This window comes from Dromaius novaehollandiae, chromosome 19 (assembly GCF_036370855.1).
Source record: "Dromaius novaehollandiae isolate bDroNov1 chromosome 19, bDroNov1.hap1, whole genome shotgun sequence".
In the NCBI taxonomy this organism is placed as follows: Eukaryota; Metazoa; Chordata; class Aves; order Casuariiformes; family Dromaiidae; genus Dromaius; species Dromaius novaehollandiae.
This window is the reverse complement of record NC_088116.1, coordinates 16,033,272-16,052,500: the sequence shown is the minus strand read 5'-3', so window position 1 is coordinate 16,052,500 and position 19,229 is coordinate 16,033,272. Positions and strand designations below refer to the sequence as shown.

The window sequence follows — 19,229 nt, the reverse complement described above, 5'->3', positions numbered from 1 at the left end:
ATGACACTGAACATTTTTTTTCCTTTAGGCATTCCTAGCAGACACTAGGGACAAGATTCATCTGTCCAGAATTAGACACCTGTGTCTGGGTTGTCATTTATATTTATTTTCTAAGTTGAAATAGAGAGCTATGATGCAATTTGTTTCATTCTAGATGGGTCTGTAGAAGAGATCAGATAAATCATGCTCCGGAAGTGTTTATTTCTCACCACTGGCTTTACGGAATTCAAATGGCTGGCCTAGATGGGAAATTCTACATTGTAAACCTTTGTGGCGAGATTAATTTCAAGCTTAAAATATCTACAGGTAGATATCTACTAGTATGATAGGTGTCTGCATGTCATTATAATCATGGAGATCTGGCCAAGCCTCCAGCTAGAAGCACCTGGGTTTCCCATAGGGCCACATACATGTTTAGATTGTCTTGGATATCCTAAGTGTGTTAAATGGCAGCAGTGGCCTACATGGGGCACTAATGAGAACCTTATGAGCAATTCAACTGAGCAACTGCTATGTAAGGGTATATTGAATTGCTGTCTAGGCGGTTTTCCATTTCCGTGGACTATAATGGATGCTTTGGCACTTTCTTTCTGCATAGAGCTACATGACATCAAAATATAAGTGCCCTAAGCTTGAACTGATCCCGCCTTTAAAGACCAAAAGGTTTTACTAACAATCACCAAAGAGCTCTCTGCTTAATCTTTATAGTAATGAAAATATTGTTTTAAGGTTATGTGCCATTTTTTTTATTTTACTTTTAAATCAGTTGAGGAGCATCCATCCAGTGCACAGGGCATGTTTCTTCTTTAATTCCATTACTCTGTTCTTTACTCAGTCTGCTATTTAACAAAATAAAAACAAAATATGAAGGTGAATGACTTGATTTAAAACAGTCTTAAGAAAAAAACAACACTGTAGCTATAAACCTTAAGTTGTGCTTGATTTCTTCACTTGCACAGAGAAAGTGCACAGTGGTCTGATGTTACAGATACAAATTAATAAACAAATATTACTCTCAAATATGATCATCTGTTTTCAGAACAGGTGCTATAATCTTTCTCTTCTGTGCAACAGTTGTAAAGTTCTGAAATTATACTAGCCTGCTTATTTTAACAACTAACTATAGCATTCTGAATTCCAGTTTAGTAGGAAATCTGTGCATATGTAAGAAAACCAAAAGTCAAAACAGATTTTCTTTTCTATTAGTCATGTAGAGAACTTTGAGGATAATCATTTCTTCTGGCTACAAGCTATCTTTTAGATTTTACCTTTTTTTAATACAAACATACTTGACTACCGATAGACTTTAGTATGTAATATTCTGGTGATGATGTAACTTCAGAAATACATGTCCATTTGACTTAAACAAATTGAAACCTTTAACACCTATATGTTTGCAGTGTGTATATGTGTGGTTTACTGTATGAAAACAGTTTTGTACCACAATAGAACTCTATCTTAAAGGTGGCATTTATGAAGGATACAGATTTTTTTCCTGAGACAGTGGAAGGAACATCTTTGAGTCAGTAACAATATTACACTTCCACCTCTTGTTGAAACTGAAAAGTGCATACATACATGTATATATATGTATGTACATACATTTTGCTTCTAATACAAATTAATAGTAAGTTGTATGACTAAAAATAAACAGAATTTTCTACAGCAAAAAAATCCTTTGTTGAACAGTACAATGGGGAATATTTTTTTATATATTAATACCTACTTCAAAGACCATTTAGCTGTCTTTTTACAGTACAGAAGAGGCTTTTTATGTTTAATCCATTTGAAGCCTAAAAAGCAAACCAGTTTTCCACTTTTTATAAAGAATGCTTATTTATATGCATTTTGTGTATTGAATCGGATAGAGGTTATTTTTTATCATTATGAAGTGTTCATATAATTAAAATCTTTGTTTCTATTTCTGTGCCTTGTTTTCACAGACTAAAACTGGTATTGCATTGTTGTATGATGAAGTATCTGAAAATGCCTATGACATCCGACTGAAGCTTACAAAAGAGGTATTAACAATTCAAAAACAAGATGTCGTCTGTGTTAGTGGAAGTGATCACAGTGCAAATGTAAGTGCTTCTAGATTTCTATGTTTTTGACTGTATATTTTAATGTCTTCTACAGAGATCAGAATATGCTATTGGAGTGCGAGATATGTTATTCGGTAATAGAAAATATGTAATGATCAATATTTCTTTTGTGCGTATTTGGATTCTTGTAGGTAAGAACTTATTTTTTTATCTACAAGATGGTATGTGTCCTTTATTCTGACATGACATTACAAGAAATTAAAAATCTATAAATATTGAGAGTACAGTATTCTTCCACCAAATATCGTTAGCTTATTAAATGAAAAAAAATAAAAGCAAGAAAAAGCTGTATTTCCAACTGAAAGCATTTTAAGAGTAAACTAATACAAGGACTTTTCTTCATTGATGCATCAAGTATCAACAATTGTCTGTTCAAGGGCATAGAGCTGGCTGGGAGAACACTTGACAGATACTTACTTGCTTCATTTTAATTCTTCTTCAGCCACAGATGGAGCTTACTCAGTGCCAGCATATATATGGTGTTGTGTTTTTTTTTTTTTTTTTTTTTTTTACCCAAATTCAGTTACAAAGTTTTTCTAAAGCATGTGGTGTCCTTAAGCTATAGAAAAGTCTTCTGTATCACCATTTAATATTGTTGCTAGAAAATCTAGAGACATTTTGTATAATGAGTACAACAATGGCATCTGTGTTTTGGACATCTTCAAATAGCATCTTTTATTTCCTCATATGAAAGTGTTCCTCTTAAATCTAAGTGTAGATATCCCAAATTTACTGAGTAAAATAAATTTCATGAACCATGCTGGTATTCGCTAGAACAATGCATGGCAGCCTCCTCAGAGGGAGGGCAAAAAGGGAGTCTTTTGTCTATTTGTTATATGGCACATTTCATCTGAACATAAAATCTAGCACTAGGAGTTATCATGTAAGTTTATGATATCCTGTTGAGGATTAAGAGCCTAAAAGTATATAGGGGTATCTGTATATGCATACACACACGCACGCACGCATGCACGTATACATGTGTGTGCATATGAGAGCGAGAGTGAGAGCCTGCTTATGTAACACATACATACATAAATTTCTGCTACAGTAAATATCTGTATTTTTTGTTTAATATCACACAAAAACAAACAGCTTTTAGAAGTTAGAAACTATATACTGGTTTCAAACCTTGTCTGTGTAATTCAATGGAACGTGACTTGCTTTTAAAAATGTGCAAAAAGACTGCATCAGTGGGCAGCTAGTGGAAGAACACTTAGTGAAGTGAAAGGCATGTCACATTCCGGTTGGTTTGCTGAAATAAATATAAGCCTGAGCCAAAAATTGTCAGCTTGTGTATACTTTCCACTTCACTGAGAAACATGAAAAGGTGCAGACTTTAACTACAGACATTATTGGTAGCACTGAGAAGTTGTATGCAAACTGTGGTTACAAAAGTCATAGTAAAATGTTTTATGGCTGCAATTCATGGTGTCTGTACATACAAGCATACATGATGGCTCTGGTCTTGGTGGCATCTAGATGCCTTTTGTATAAATTTTCTTTCATTGAAAAAGAATAGAAATTCATCCTATTCTGAGATAGTTCTTGACTGAATTAGCACAGGCTAGTTGCATCTGAGAAAAAAAAGAAGTATCAAATCTGTATCTGTATTGATCATCTTTCATTGAGCAAAAAAGCAAGCCTGATGCACTTTACTGCTACATTTTATGTGTCCCCTAAGTAGCATTTCCTGGAAGAAGACAGGACAGGAAAACAGGCTCTGATAATACTTGGAGTTTTAAGATAAGAAGTAGGATTTTGAAAAAAGTTCTGGAAAGTAAGAGTCAATGTAGTGTACCAGAGCTCTGACATGTAGCCACTGTGTACGAAATGAGCTGAAGATCCTAGGTTGTATTTCATGACGAGTAACAATTAGGTAGGTAAGTTAGTAGGTAAGCCTAGAGATAAGGGCATAGCCTGGGACTACGTCAGAAAGTAAACAGCTTTTCCAGTATATAGAAGTAGCATTAATGTGTAGAAGTGAGGGAGTTTCATATACAGTTCAGATGGCAATCTAGGTTTGAGTTGCAAAGTACTATGTGGCTCTAGATATGAAGTTCATTAAGAAGGAATTCTTCCTCATTGCACTGTTTGTAGGCAACATGGTAATTCTGCCAAGCTGACCTTTCCAGGAAAACACTGAAACATCAGGTGATCATACACAAACAACTGGGTCTTCCTCAACCTGTCCAGTTGCCTATACTGTGGTAGAGCCTATAGCTTTGTACTTTTCTAAATTCATTTAATTCTCATCTTCACATGTTATTTTGATGTTACGGCTGAACTTTTTCCTTGTTTTCTTTAATGGACAGGATAATATTTTTCTCACTATTTTTCTCCATATTGCTATAATTGGTGGGGGGGTTTTTTAAACAAATGCATTGAATTTATATAATAGAAATTATAAATTGAAAAACTGAATTGTTTTGAAAATCTTAATCTTTATCATTTGTTTATGATAATATTACAATATTATTACTATTACAATATTTATTGATTGTTTACATTAATCCTAAGTTATCCTTAAGTTTTCCTCAAGTTTTTTGTAGGTTTTGTTGCTGAAGACTCTAAAATGTAAATTACAAAGCTCTTACCTGTTGCTTTTCTGTGGGCCTTTCAAGATCTTCTCAAGTTGTCCCTTCTTGAAAGTGTTATCTTCAATCTGCATGAGTTTCTGTTGTCAAACTCAAATGAGAAAAATGGATTAAATCAAGGCTTCGTGGCAATATTTGCTTTGGTTTACTTTGGACCAAATAGAAACTTTTGGAGCATTAGTTTTTAAAATAAATGCCAATTGAGTGTAATGTAAAGATGAGCATTTTAGTTTTTACAGAATATAAATTACCAATATATAGGAACTCAAAGGCAGAATTTGAAATCAGGGTGAAATAGCTGGAAGTCCTCTAGCACTCTCTTTGCTAACTCTAAAATTTTGAAGAAAAATTCAGAAGAGCTAAATGTTTTAAGTGTTTCAAGAAAATAATTTTGCTTGTCCTCTATATGACTATGTATAATTCAATATATTAATAGAAAATTGTAACCTGAAAGGCATTTCTATAGCAGTTATAGACAATCACATTGTCTTACTGATTTATTCTCCTCCTTTCTATACTTTGCCTTTATTATTTATTATTCATAGTTAATCTGTATTTTGCACACAGCCATTCATCACACTATTTCCTTTATAACAAAAACAGAAATAACTCATTTGCTTTCTTTATGTAATCATCTCAGATATGTAGGAGGAAAAAAACTTCTGCTTTTAGAGTTGCTTTTCGTAGGTGGAATATGTGAATGGGAAAATATTGAAAGTTCTGTATCTACTTGTGACAGTACTTAATTCTCTAGCCAGTTTTGTGGAAAGCATTCCATGTTACCTGTTCTGCTCCGCTATCAGTTCTTTCTCATATACTTCCAGCCTCCATGGGGCCGACCAGTTCATTGAGCTTGTGCAATACAGAGGACTACACAAGCCACTGGGGTGGGTTGGACTTTCAGCAACACAGATTGCTCCATAAGCATCTCACATTGATTGTACAGATAAAAGGCAGGTCCTCTCACTGTAAAATACTACTAAGAGTAAATTACTTCTACTAGCATCATCTTGACCTTTACTTGTTTCGTATTTTGTCTCTGCCATACATTTTTAAACACTGAGAAAGCTGTTCACCTGTTCATGAGAAAATGTAGAGCTGGTTTTCTGTAATTTGATGGCAGTTCATCCCATTTCACTAGCCCATTTCACTAGACATTTGACTTGGATGTAAAATAATAAGGGAGAGGAATGTGGTTTGTGGAATTCAAGGTATGTATAGAAGAAATAGGTAAAGAAAGAGTTGTCTTTGCATTTCGATACCAGATTCTACACAATAGAAAAGATGGCTTTTAAATATGTAAAAAAATCCTTCCAGAAGTGGAACCACTGTGGGAAATAATATGTTCTCAGTGTTTGATTATATATTATTTGATTATCTCTCTATATATGTTATTAAATATGTGTTCCTTCCAACAAAATGTTTCAGTCATTCAGACTTGGAAAGTCCAAGCACTCCAAACAAGTCTTTGTGACTTACTTCACAGGGTTCTCATTGGTAGGAAAAAGGAGAATGTATGGGAGAATCATTCATAGAAGCAAAATTTGAAAATACTGACAGAAAAACAGGTAATTTTTTTTCAGGATGAATAGTTTAACAATACCCACAGAAGCAAATTGGTTGTATGGTAGCTAGGGAAAGAATCCATTATCAGTTAAAGGAGAAACAGGACGGCATTTGTTTCTATGCTTTCATAATATGATGTGCTTTACTAAGATGTGATATTTCTGTAATTTTTTGCTTGTCCACTTGTTAAAATCAGTTTCCCATATATTGCTAGTGCCTCACTATCTTACTATCTAGTAAGTGCTATCTTACTTCTCCTGCTGTCAGCCCAGTTTTATGCCTCTCCACTTTTCATAAACATTTTTTCTTTTCCTTTCTATTACCTTTCTGTGTCTATTCCCTGCGAAGTCCACTTGCAAAGTAAGAAAAAAAAAAATGCATTTAGCTTTTTATCACTATTAATCAGTCCCTCCCACAGAGCTGAATTGTCTCTGACTTGATCAGTGGTAGAACAAATAGGTTTCTGATGCAGGCTCTTGGCTTGTTAATTGGAAGAAGACTCTTCAGAGGCTTTTGGGAGACTAATATAATTAGAATAACAAAAGCTTCACATTCTGGGCACACAATCCAGTTTCACAGGTCTTGTCTTAGCTGGAGTTTGCCACATCGAGATAAGGTAGGTGAATAGGGACAAAAAATAGCAAGACTGGTTGTTTTGTTGATCCAAAAAAAAAAAAAAAAAAGAAAGAAAGAAACAAGCATCTGAATGTACTGTTTAAATCTCTGATGAGACTGCTATGACTTTTTTTCTTTATAACTCAGATGCTAATAAGGACAGAAAAGAACGTTCTTTTAGCACACCTCTAGAGAATAGGTCTGCATTAAAAGTTTCTTTATACCCCAAGTACATTTCTGTCTAGGTAACTACTAATACTACTGTTTGCCCAGTGCCCATTCTGCCATAAGAGCTAATAACTAACATTTCTATTTATCTGGAAATATCAAGCTGGTGATTAAAGAAAGACTTTTCTTTTTGAAAATTAGATTTTTTTGTATGGAGGAAATACATTATTTAGCCTTTTGTTATTTATTTTCCATACTCTGGGAAGCTGGCCTAGATATTTAGAAGACAGATATCAAATAATGCTTTAGGATATATTATTAAAGATCATAAGCTCCTGTTGCTGTCACTTTGAGAACAGTTAGAAGTTTATATCACAAAATAAATAATAAATATGAGTATTCATCAGCATGACAAACAGAAAATAACTTTGGTTTATTATTAAAGGCAAAAAAGTAACTAGCATTGACAAAAATAGTAATAAATGTACAGAGGAGAATAATAAAAGGGACACTGTAGATATCCCTGAAAAAAAAATCTCCCTGAGATATGGTCAGAATCTAGCTGAGGTTAAGTGCCCTTACCAACAAGGTAGAAAAGAGAGCAATACAGTATCAGTATTTCTGTGTTGCTAACCAGGCAAACAGGCAGACAGATATATGCATCCTTTATTAAAATTTAAATTAATCTGTTGTTGTACATGGGGCCATGACAAACTGTCAGGATTGGTAAATTGCTACTGTATATATTGCAAAAGATTGTGCAACAGTTAAAAATCTTCGATAGCTAGATGCAGAATATCTGACTGTGTGGAAACATAAGCATCTTTAGTGATAGAACAGGACACCGGTGGATACAGCCTCTATTGTTCATCTTTGCCTTCACACCTGCCAACATGTAACAGCGAATGCCATTGAAATTATTCAGCTAAAGAACAGCTGTGTTCTGGAAGGATTCAGCTGTAACTCTTGTTATAGCATGTCTTTTTACTTGAAAGAAATCAGCTTATTCTTAATGGAAAAAGAAAGAAATATAACTATATATTGACACTGGGGCCATATATGTAATAACAATTAGCAACTCTGAAAATCCAGATTTGTAGATGATCTGCACAGCCTTTATCTATATTGTTGCTCTCACAGTCTGGGATCAGTCCAAGTCTCAAATCTTCTCTTATCACCAAAGATAGCTCCTGTCCCAAATTAATCTTACAACTCAGTGAGGGAGTTCCTGGAGATTCTTGTGAACCAATATTGTCACTGAGAAATCTGTAATATGATCACCACACCCTGGAGAATGAACTACACTGTGGTTTCTCAGACTCATCCTTATTAGAATAGATCACAATATAATTTAGATTGAAAGGGATCTGTGGAGTCATCCAGTTCAACCTCCCACTGAGATAGGGGTGGAGTCATCTAGTGCAACCTCCCACTGGAAGCAAGGATAGCTTCCAAGTTTGTTCAGGTTGCTTGGGGCCTTGTCCACTCAAGTTTATAATATCTCCAAGGATGGAGATTCCACCATCTCTCACCAGGGCAGCCTGTTCTAGTACTTAACCACTTTCACTGTGAAATTATTTCCCATTATACTCAACTGGAATTTCCTTTGCTGCCAGTGGTGACTGTTGCCTCTCCTCTTTTTATTGTGCACCTCTGAGAACAGTCTGGTTCAGTTTTCTTTATAATCTTCCTTTAGGTTGGCAGGCTTTAAAAATAGAATGAGTGACTTCGTTTTACTCTATCAAAAATGAACTAAGACTTTGATCTGCAGTAATGGAAATAGTTATAACAACATAAACTGATAAAAACACCTTATTACACTTAGCAAGGATCATCTACAGCTGTCCCAGATCTCAGCTTGCATGTGAAAAGATCTGCTTTGCCTCTGTACAAACCTCTACTGGTCCTGGCATGCCTCAGTCAATTTTTATAGCTGCATTTTTTTTCCTGTTGCTTTGGGGTAAAGATGACATCCTGTACAAAAAAACAAACAAACAAACAAAAAACCTGTGTTAAAAGTTCCAACTATCTCTTATATTCACAGTACTCTCTTGCTTTCTGTTTACCTGTCTTTTATTACAGCTTACCTCCTTTTCATGGCACTGGAGAATGAAGCATCACATGTTGCCATAGAGGATTACTGCATGCTTTTCTCTCTATTGAGGTTTCTTGACCTGTATTTCCATTTTCTGCTTAATTTATTCCACTTCCTGACAAGTTACAGTGTCTTTTTAAGACTATAAAACTATTTCTAAGACTATAAAACAGTATTTTAAAAATCACATGGATTTAGGGCTAAAATTTATACCGACAGCCTTTGAGCAAAAAGCTTCTGCTGAAGGCTAAACATGTTACAACCAACAGTATAACACATTCTGTTGTAAAACCGGTCTTTGATTTCCACCCTCCTCCAATACATGGAAGAGCCTTTACATTATTTTTCATTGCATCATATAACAGTTTACCTAGTTAAGGGTAAGGTGCTGGTGGTTACAGTTCCCGAGAGAGCCGTATTAACAACCCTTAGAAATACATGAATATGGCAGATTCAGTCTTAAGTGGCTGTGAAATTTAGGTGAAACCTTCACTGTTTTCTTAAGATTTGTGATACTCATGGTCTTTCATAAAGGCTGTGGGACATATGTAAGTAGTAACAGGAGTCAGTAAGGAAACAATCAAAATTCAGTGTTTTTTGGCATTTAATTAATTAATTAAATTTAATAATTTGTTTTTTGATCCCAGACTACAAAGTACTGCAACAAGGAACCTCTCTAATCCAGTCCTAGATACTGGCATTGCAATTCTTCTGAAATGCTGAATGATATGTGAAGTCTACTAGCCTTATCATGGGTGCCTATACTAGTCAGTGATAAATCATAATCCAGTACCATCTCTAGTTACAGCTGTCATGTACACTCTTTCTCCCAGGCATAGTTTTTCTTCTGACTTCCACCTTGATAGAATTTTGGCAAATGCAGTCCCTTCTGTAGTTTAAAATCCTTATTTCTAGCAAGAGTGTTGGGCAAAGGGCAGACTGCATCCAGTAGGAAGTGGAAGTGTGCTGCTCATCAGCGAGCAGTGAGGGTTATGTGAGTGTAGGTGGAAATCTCAATACATGGCAGAATATTAAATATATGCAGAGCAATATGCTGAGGAAGCTCTGGGATTGAACAGGTGGAGGGGTGTAGCTGAGAAAATCCTTGTCTGCAGTGATCTCCCCACCAAAGGATTTTACATATTCTTGTTCTGCCCTGGATGTCTGCATTTGGTGATACATTTTACGTTTACATTTTACATTCTCACAGCATCTGTCTCTTCAATCATTTTTTATCTTATAACTTCCTGTGGCAGCTTCAGCAATAAGAAAAGATTTGGCTGATATCTTAAGTATCTTCATCTTCTTATCCCTTTTTGTATCATGCTATTTCTTTCCTTGCACCCATGTGGGACTTGTTACAGACTTGTTTTAGCTCTTCTTATTGTACCTTTTTGTTCCACTTCTTCCTGTCCCCTGAATATTTCCCAAGGGATTGGCTGGTAAATTCTGCATTATTGTTTAAGGCTGGCTTTTGTTTTGTATCGTCACCCTGCTGTGTCACTTGGAGAAAATTTGGTGCCTTCTTTCCAACATCTAAGATGGCCTTTTGAGGTTATTCTTTCCAGTAGAGGAGATTACAACCACAGAACTGGGAATAAAGTTTCTTTATCTAATAAAAACAACAAAGACTTTGAACTACTATGAACAATGCAGCAGTGAATGATTTCCTTGCTTGCATTTTCCTAGCTTGCTGTTTAGCCACTTACCTTGCTTAAGTTAATAGTGTGTTATGGTTTGAGATGGAGCTGGCAATGTGGAGGCTAGATGGTCTCAGGTACCAAAGCACGTTTAATCACAGATATATGGACAAGTGACACAGCAGCCTTACAATGGAGGAGGTGGCAGGAAGAGTTTGGGCAGGCCAAATGTTGACATTTCTCCTATGACCTGCCTGTGCCCTGGCGGTGCAGACCAGGTGGCCCTGGAGGACACGGGGGGGGGGGGGGGCAGTGCCCTTGGGCACTCCGGCAACCTCCATGGGCGCTTTGCTGGGTCCACGCGGCAACCTCAGCACTCTCAGCTATGGGTGAAAATGCCTGGTTCTGATTGGCTCAAATTCCCGTGTCACCTGGCGATTGGCTGTTGCTGGGGAAGGGGGCACACACAGCCTGCCCCTCTGGAAGGTTCTGCATGCTGTGGCAAAGGCATGTTCACGGCTTTCAGTGTGATTACCAGGTTGTTTACCCTAAAATTACTCCCTTATTCTTGTCTGCTTCTTTCTAACTATAGTACAACCAGTGCCAACTGCCAAATAGTCATGACTGCCGGCTAGCATCTCCTAGCCTTGTTACGATTTATCTTGGATACAAAATAGATTGCATGACGAACAATTGTTTAAATAATTATTTCTCCTTTTCTAGAAGGCCTTTCTTTGCTGTATGAGCGTACTTTTTTAGAAAGAACTCAAATTTCCAAGTGTTTATGTTTGTGTATATTACTTTTATAGCCACCTAGGATCATTACATATATATATGCTGAATATATATATATACACACACAGTATATATATATATGTACTATATATATACACACAGTATATATATATACACATACTGAATCTTCTCCCAAATATATCCCTTTATATCAAATTGTGTGGAAAGCTTAAAGTACCTCCTCATGAAATCTCTCCCCTTGTTCATTAACGCACAAATAGAATACTCTTCATAATGAAGGATCCCCTTCCTCGACTGCCAGTGCTGGATGTTGACAATCTGGTAATGATGACAAAATGGGTAGACATTGATGGGTGGATGTAAAATCCTGCTACAAAACACTAAACTGAATTCTGTGATTGTTCAGTGACAGACAGCAAGCAGCACCAAAAATTAGAACTATAATTGGCTGCTGACATTGGCCCTTAAGCTCCATTCACATCTCTAGAAAAGTCTTTTATATATTTGTATCCATCAACATGCAGAGATAAACTTTTCTATCAAACCATTGTGTTTTAAAAGAACATAATAGGTCACCTATGTCAAGAGCTATCTCATAACTAAAAGACAGGTGTTTGACCACATAGTTCTCCAAATTACATTTAAAAAGTATCATAAGGCAGGTCTCGATGTTCTTTGAGAAACTTTATTAAAGCTGTTGGTTGTTTTCAGCTATATCATTCTCAGGAGTTAGGTCTGTGAGCCAGAGTTTATGATTTATTTGTAGGGAAATACACTTAAAATGAGGAGGGTAATTCATGTTTTTCCTGACATAGAAAGATTTCAGAAGTGGATTAAAAACTTTTTGAAAAATATATAGTATTAAAGGATAGTTTCAGTAGCAATGGAAATTGTTACAACCTCCACTTTATGCCTCCAGTTACCAACTAGTCTCTTCTCTAGTTACTGATCTCTTGCTCTTCTATTTGGTGTCTATGTTTTCAAGTTTGCATTGCATTTGTTTTTCAACATATTCTCGCATCATTCTTGGAGTTCTTTAAAGTTTTTGCCTTGCTGCTGTCTGTTTCAATATTGATGACTGAGATCTTTTAAGCTCCCCAATCTGTTTAGTTATATGTGCTATTTCAATCTAGAGCTCTCCTGAAATTGTCTCTCCCTGAAATTCTCTCTCCCAGGGCTTCTAAAACCTTTTGGGACTACATCTAAGCAAAAAAATGCAGGCTTAATTAACAACTATATTTTTGGTACTGCTTTCATGCTTAAAGCTTTGGAGAGCTACAGGTTGTTGAAAGCGACATAAGTACTGAACTGCATCCTGCCCAAGTCTGATTTCATCTGTGGTCTGTGCCTGTCAGCATCTTAGGTTAGGGCAAAATCCTTTCTGCTTATTCACATCGTGAACAGCTTTTTTATGCATTGCAGTTGTTTGCCCTTGTGCACAGAACAAGATCTTGTTCTGAAATAAAGCCCTTGTCTCTGAGCTACGTACTGTGACAAGATATAAACCCACTGGTTGTGCTCTGGCCTCCCTTCAGAACAAATGTTGTTCCATGAGCATGATAGTGACTGAGGAACAAACGAGTTGATCACTTCTAAATATTACTTCTAACCACAAAATTTAGTTTAACTCCACCCTTTCACTTTTGCAGCTACAAGGGTTTTTTTTTTTGCCTAGAAATTGCTTTTGCTTCTGTCGTGATGACTGCTGATGTTAGTCTTTCATGAAAAGCAAAGTGCTTCCTTAAATGCAGTTGCATTGTCTTTGAACATATCTAAGCCTGTTCATGGTCAACAACCATGAACTCCAGTGTTTCCATGCTTTGGAACAAGACAAAGGTTTTATTCAGGCATGTACAACTGGATTTCTGGATTACTCCTTCCCCCTCCCTCCCCCCCCCCCCCATAAGCTACATTTTCATTTAAAGGCATTTAAAGGACTTTTTTTTTTTAATTAAATACTGGCTTTACCAATAAGATGCTTTTTTTATTTACCCTTTTGGTTGTGTTCTGTGCTCTGACTGTCTGCCCTAACAGGTGGCTGGACTCATTTTCACAGAGGGTCCTGTCCATCCTATAGTTCTCTCTACCATGCACCTATAAAATTCCAGGAAATAGCTTTTTAACACTGGATATCTAATTGGCAGCAAGAACAAAAGCGCAAAAATTGAAATGAACTCACAGACAACATTCATATCTGCACACAATCCCTATATGCTAATTCTTGTGAGTCGACTTTGGTTTCTTGGACCAAAGAGACAGTGTTTAGGAATTTTATTTCTATTCAAACCTTAAATAGAATTCACAGGAAGAATTCATCTTATGCACCTACATTTTCTAACTTTTCATTTTATGACCTTTCAATGATTTCAGTTTTTCCAGAAACAGATAGCAGATTTAGTAGAGATATCAAGATTGGAACCCATCATTTTGCAGTGGGATTTACGCCCAGAGTTAGGCTTTGTTTCAACTTCTCCATTTGTTTGTCTTACCCATCTGTTACAGGCTTTTGCCTGTCATCTGAAATTTCCAGTTCTGTGTAGCAGTACTTTTTTATGAAATGATAGATATGTTGGTCCTTGAAACCTCTTGTTATTATTATAGGGCTATGTAAAAAGTGTTAGAAGTAATCTTAATCTTGCAAATTCCATTATTCTGTAATATTAAGAAAATTATAGTCCTATTTGGGCTTTGGCAGTGAGTGTGTATTTCTGCGCTTCCCTCTAAAAGATTCCTTGATTGTAAATTTAGGGGAAAAACTGAACATCTAATTTTATAAAATTTTGTGACGAAGTATTGACCATACAATGCTAAAACTTTATAACAATGAGAATGTTACTGGCCTACTCTTTTTTAAAATTAACTTTTCAAAGAAAAAGCCTGTTTCCAAAATATACATTTCTCCACAGTAAACTAAGTCAAAATGAAACAGCTAGGCTATACAGTCACAGAACTGCTTCTGCCTACCATGCACTTAGGTAAATCTGTTTTCTCTTTTTATGTTGGTACTTTTGATACTGGTCAATTTAATCTGTTTCTTAAAGCTTAGAAGCTAGCTAATATCATTCCCAAAATGTTAACCCAATTCTTAATGATAGGTATTACACAGCCAGTATCACTTGGAAAACTGGACAATTGAATCCTTGTCTACTTGCAACAATAAAAGGTCCCACAAAGGTAGGAATGTTTCATATTGGTATCCTGAACAATTACAGTTTTAATAATTACATTCTGTCTACTCAAATGCACCTTGAAGTTCCATGCAGTCCACTTATTCTTCCTCTAATCTCCTAGAAACCAGAGACCCAAAAGCCTGTTATGCTATCTGCTGTAAGAGGTACAGAATTACTTCTGCTTTGTAGCACAATTTGAGTAAGTGATCTTTATAGTGTACACATCGAGTACTTTGGAAACCTTCAGAATGAGTGGCTTTAATAAATAAAAAATTATTAAAGGATATAATTAGTAAAACACTAGTTAAAAACAAAATAGTATTAATTTCAGATTTTCTGTTCAGATTCAGATTGATAATTTGTAACACTTTCTAAAGAGTTTTCCTTGCCTATACAGAAATAATATTACACAGTTATCATACAGTCAACTGTAACGCTATATTTTTGTGGTTGTTTCTTAAGACAGCTACAGATGTCTGCCTCACTTTAGCCTCAAACCATAAATAAATTAATCTGAATAGAAAAATTATACATAACATACAGGCAACTAAGAGGTAAAATAAGCTGTCTCTATATTTGAATTATACAAAAACATTAGGTTTTCATCATGCATAAAGTTATCATTTATGTCTTCAGAAGATTTGTTTTTTTACAAATATTAGAGTTTGGTTTTGGCATGAAGTTCTTGTATTAGAATTTTGTTTCATAACTGCATACAAAACTAGTATAATTTTCTGTTCAAGTTTCATTGCTGTGAAATTTTGTCTGCATAAGTACTGATTCAGACCTAAGATCTACTGAGTCTAGTATCCTTTTTTCAAAAGTAGCCATTAATGTATCCCTAGGAAAGGATAAGGATAGGGCAGGAATGTATGATGCTTTTCTTAACACTTTCCCTGCCTGAAGTTATTCAGGGTTTTCCGAAGCAAAATGTAGTTTGTATTAGCTCTTAACAGAATTATTTTCCATGTCCAGTCTAGATTTTCAGCATCCAAAATTTTTTTCTCATCAGACGCTATAGATCTGCTACTCATTGCACAAAGAATCACCCGTTTTTGTTCAATCTGAGCCTAGCTCCTAACAGTATCATTTGATGCCTCCTAATTCATGTATTGCAGAAGATGATAAAGACTGGTTCCTATTCACTGTCTTCCATGCCACTTGTGTTTTTTTAAGACTCTCCTGATCCCCAGTCCATCTCTCTTCCTGGCTGAGGAGTTACAGGCTATTCTGTTATTCTTTGTACAGAAGCTCTTTCGTCCTTCCATCATCCTTATTGGCCTTCTCTAAACCTTTTCCAGAAGTTTTACATATGAGGGGACCAAATTGGTATACATAATTCAAGGATAGGTGAACTTTGGAATTTTACAGTGGTATAATTTACATATATGTATACCTGTATATATACATACCTGTATACACACACACACTCACACATATATTTATTTATATATTTTATCTCTATTCTTTTGCTTAGACTTCCTAAAATTTGATCTGTGTTTTTGACCACTGCTGAAGACTGAACTGATGTTGTTGTGGAACTATCTATTTTAACCCCAAGGTTTGACTCCATTATAGAAATAACTGATTTAGAAATAATCCTAACTTTATATAAAAGTAATATATGTGGGGGAAAAAAGTCTCTCTCGTTAACACTTATCTACTATTGTCTTTTATCTGCTATTTTATAATTACTATTTCATGAGATCCTTCTGCAGATATTCCAAGTTCACTCATCCTTCTTGTCTCAGGTATAAGCAGTGAAGATAATCTCACTATCTGACCCTGGTGATTTGCTATGTTATTTAGTCAATTTGCTCCTAAAGTTATTTCAGAATCATACAGATCCATATATCATTTGTGCTACAAGGAGTCTTGGAGGAACATTTCTATTTTCTTTCACAGTAAGCCCTAATGAAAAGTGTTCATTTATCTTCCCTCTAACAGCTTTATTTTCTCTTAGTACTCCTTTATATCTTCATCATAAATTGGCCCTGCAGTTTCTTTGGCAGACCTCCTGCTCCTGATATATTTGAATATTTATTATTATTTTTGATTGTTTTTGATTCTTTGATTCTTTGATTCTTTGTTTCTTTTTGTCAGTTGTTTTTTGAACTCTCTTTACTTCCAATGTCTAATTCTGTTTTTATATTTCATTTGCTTATGTTCCTTTCTCTTGTCTTCATTTCAATATGATGTCCACTCCTTACATCTGATAACCTCTCTTATCCTGCTATTTAGCCATGCTGCTTTCATTTTGTCTTTGTTAAGCTTTGTTAAGCCACATTCAGTGGCTCTGCATTTCCAGCGTGGTAACCTTAAGTAGTCTTCACACCGCCTATGAAGATTTAATATTCAACTTTATATTCCTTTTTACCAAACTTCCTTACTTTTGCATAATTCCTCTTTTGGGATCAAAATTGCAGTGGAATTTTTGAACTTGCTGCTCTTGCAGATGTTGAATCTGAAGTACACAGTGGTTGCTGCTACAGAGTAGATCCTTTGTGGTATTCAAGACAGGAGCAAGTGTTGCATCTAATCTTTGAGCTCCATAAGCAGCTGCTCCATGAAGCAGTCACTGATAGACACCTACATTTTATTGACTGTGTTATATTCTGGTGTGATATTTGTCTGATCTACATGAGGTTAATTTAAATCTGTCATCAGTGTTATATTTCTCATTTTCATCACCTCTTTGCATATCTCGGTTACTGTTGTCAACCTAGTTGACTCGTATCGTTGTAATATACAGTCTTGCTTGTATTTAGCTTGGAATCCATAGAGATTCTGTTTTATTTGATGAGGTAGTTGGTTTATTAGTTTTCTTTGAGTCTAAGCTCTTTTTTCTCACAGACCCTCTACTCTGCTGTTCATGCAGACTATTTTACCTTTACTATATGTATGTATATTCATGTATAGTTTTCATCCTGGCATTACAGTCGTCTTCTACCTCTCCAAAAACCCTTCACTTGAGCATACAGCATTTCTCTGCTTATATCCATAATACAAGCATAGTCCACAATAATGTTCATCTGTACTTCTTTCCCAGCCCTACAGTTTAAAATTTCACTTACAGCCTTCCTGAATTTTAAGTACCAGCAGCTTTGGCTTATTTACAGGCCAGATGAAGTGTGTGCCTCCTGAACAGGCTCCCTTTATTTCAAAAATTCCTTCAGTTTCTGATGAATCTGAATCCATATTTCTTGAGTTATCTTTTCAGGCAGACATTAGAGCTTTGTCTGTCTCCTCAGTCCTGTGGGGAGTATTGGAAGCATTTTGGGGAATCTTACTATAGAAGTGCAGGTCTCCAACTTACTTCCTTGCAATCTAGTTTTTATCTCTAGAGCTTATTTCCTGAATTTCCTTATGTTGTTGGTACTCATGTATATCAAACCTGCAGACTCCTTCCTGTTTTTTTCTGGGCTGAGCAAGATTCCTGTGAGATGTATCACCTTGCACTTGACTGACTAGACTTTCTGGAGTCTTCTCCCTGGTGTCAAAAACCTGTCTATTTGCCTGATGGTCATTTACCACTGTTTCAACTATCTAGGATCTCAGTTTTAAGAAAGATTCTCACAGCAAGAAAATACATGACCATCCTCCACTGGGAGAACTACCAGTGGAGTTACATCCCGCATCACTAACCTGTGCATCCTGTCATGAGACTAGACTTGGGGATCCTGCTATATGATGTTCCTGAAAGTCTCTGTAATGAACCATGTATATATGCTGTCTTTCCCGTGCGGAAGGAACTCAGACATATGATACTAACATGGTAAATTGCATAACTCTCATCATCTTGCATGAATTCTGCCTTCATATCTTCTTTAAACAGATAAAGTTCATACAAATATTAAATACTTAGAAAAAAATATAGGCATTTTGCATTAGTAATACAGAATAAATTGTACTTTAATCTTTAGGTGCCTCCCTTCTTACTCTGTAGGATGAGGCTACTTGTGATAGATTTAACTAATTTTATTTCTATGGGTGAACCCAGATATTGTAGCGGATAGTACCATAAAAAGCCCATGAGGATTGTAATAATTCTGCATTTAGAACTGAATTAAATCTGTGTTCATGAAATAACATGATAGATCATGGTTTAAAGAAAGATAAAAAAAGAAATATCATTTCATTTTAAGGTCTAAAGGCCATATTATTGTTAAAAAATGTTCACTCTTTTAAATTCCAATTATGGTTTACCCTGGTAGCAAGGTTTAAAATGTTGTGTCTGTAGTCTGAATGTGTCTATTTTCAACTTCATGTCACTGAAATTTGCACTATATTTGTCTGTAAGATTCACTCTTCTGCCAAGGAAGTTGCTTAAAACTGTGCTTGATCATCCCTGAAATATGCTTAAAAAAGCTAAATAGGTTCAAGTCCTGGTATCTATTTCACTACAAGACAAACCTCTCAAGCTGTTTGGCATTCTTGTGGCTCTTCTTTGCTGCCTCTCCAGTTTGTGTGTTATCATTTTCAAAATGAGCTTATCAGAACTTGCTGTATTTGTTCAAGTG

General features: G+C 35.6%; 1 protein-coding gene across 1 annotated transcript in view; it reads left to right on the top strand.

Annotated features, from left to right (window-relative positions):
- LOC135330346 (gamma-2-syntrophin-like) overlaps positions 1-19,229 on the top strand; it is a 185,073-nt gene that overhangs the window by 61,909 nt on the left and 103,935 nt on the right. Inside the window, exon 2 of the mRNA XM_064523522.1 lies at positions 1,944-2,081. Within this exon, the coding sequence (XP_064379592.1) occupies positions 1,944-2,081 (138 nt within the window). The remainder of the gene's footprint in view (positions 1-1,943; positions 2,082-19,229) is intronic.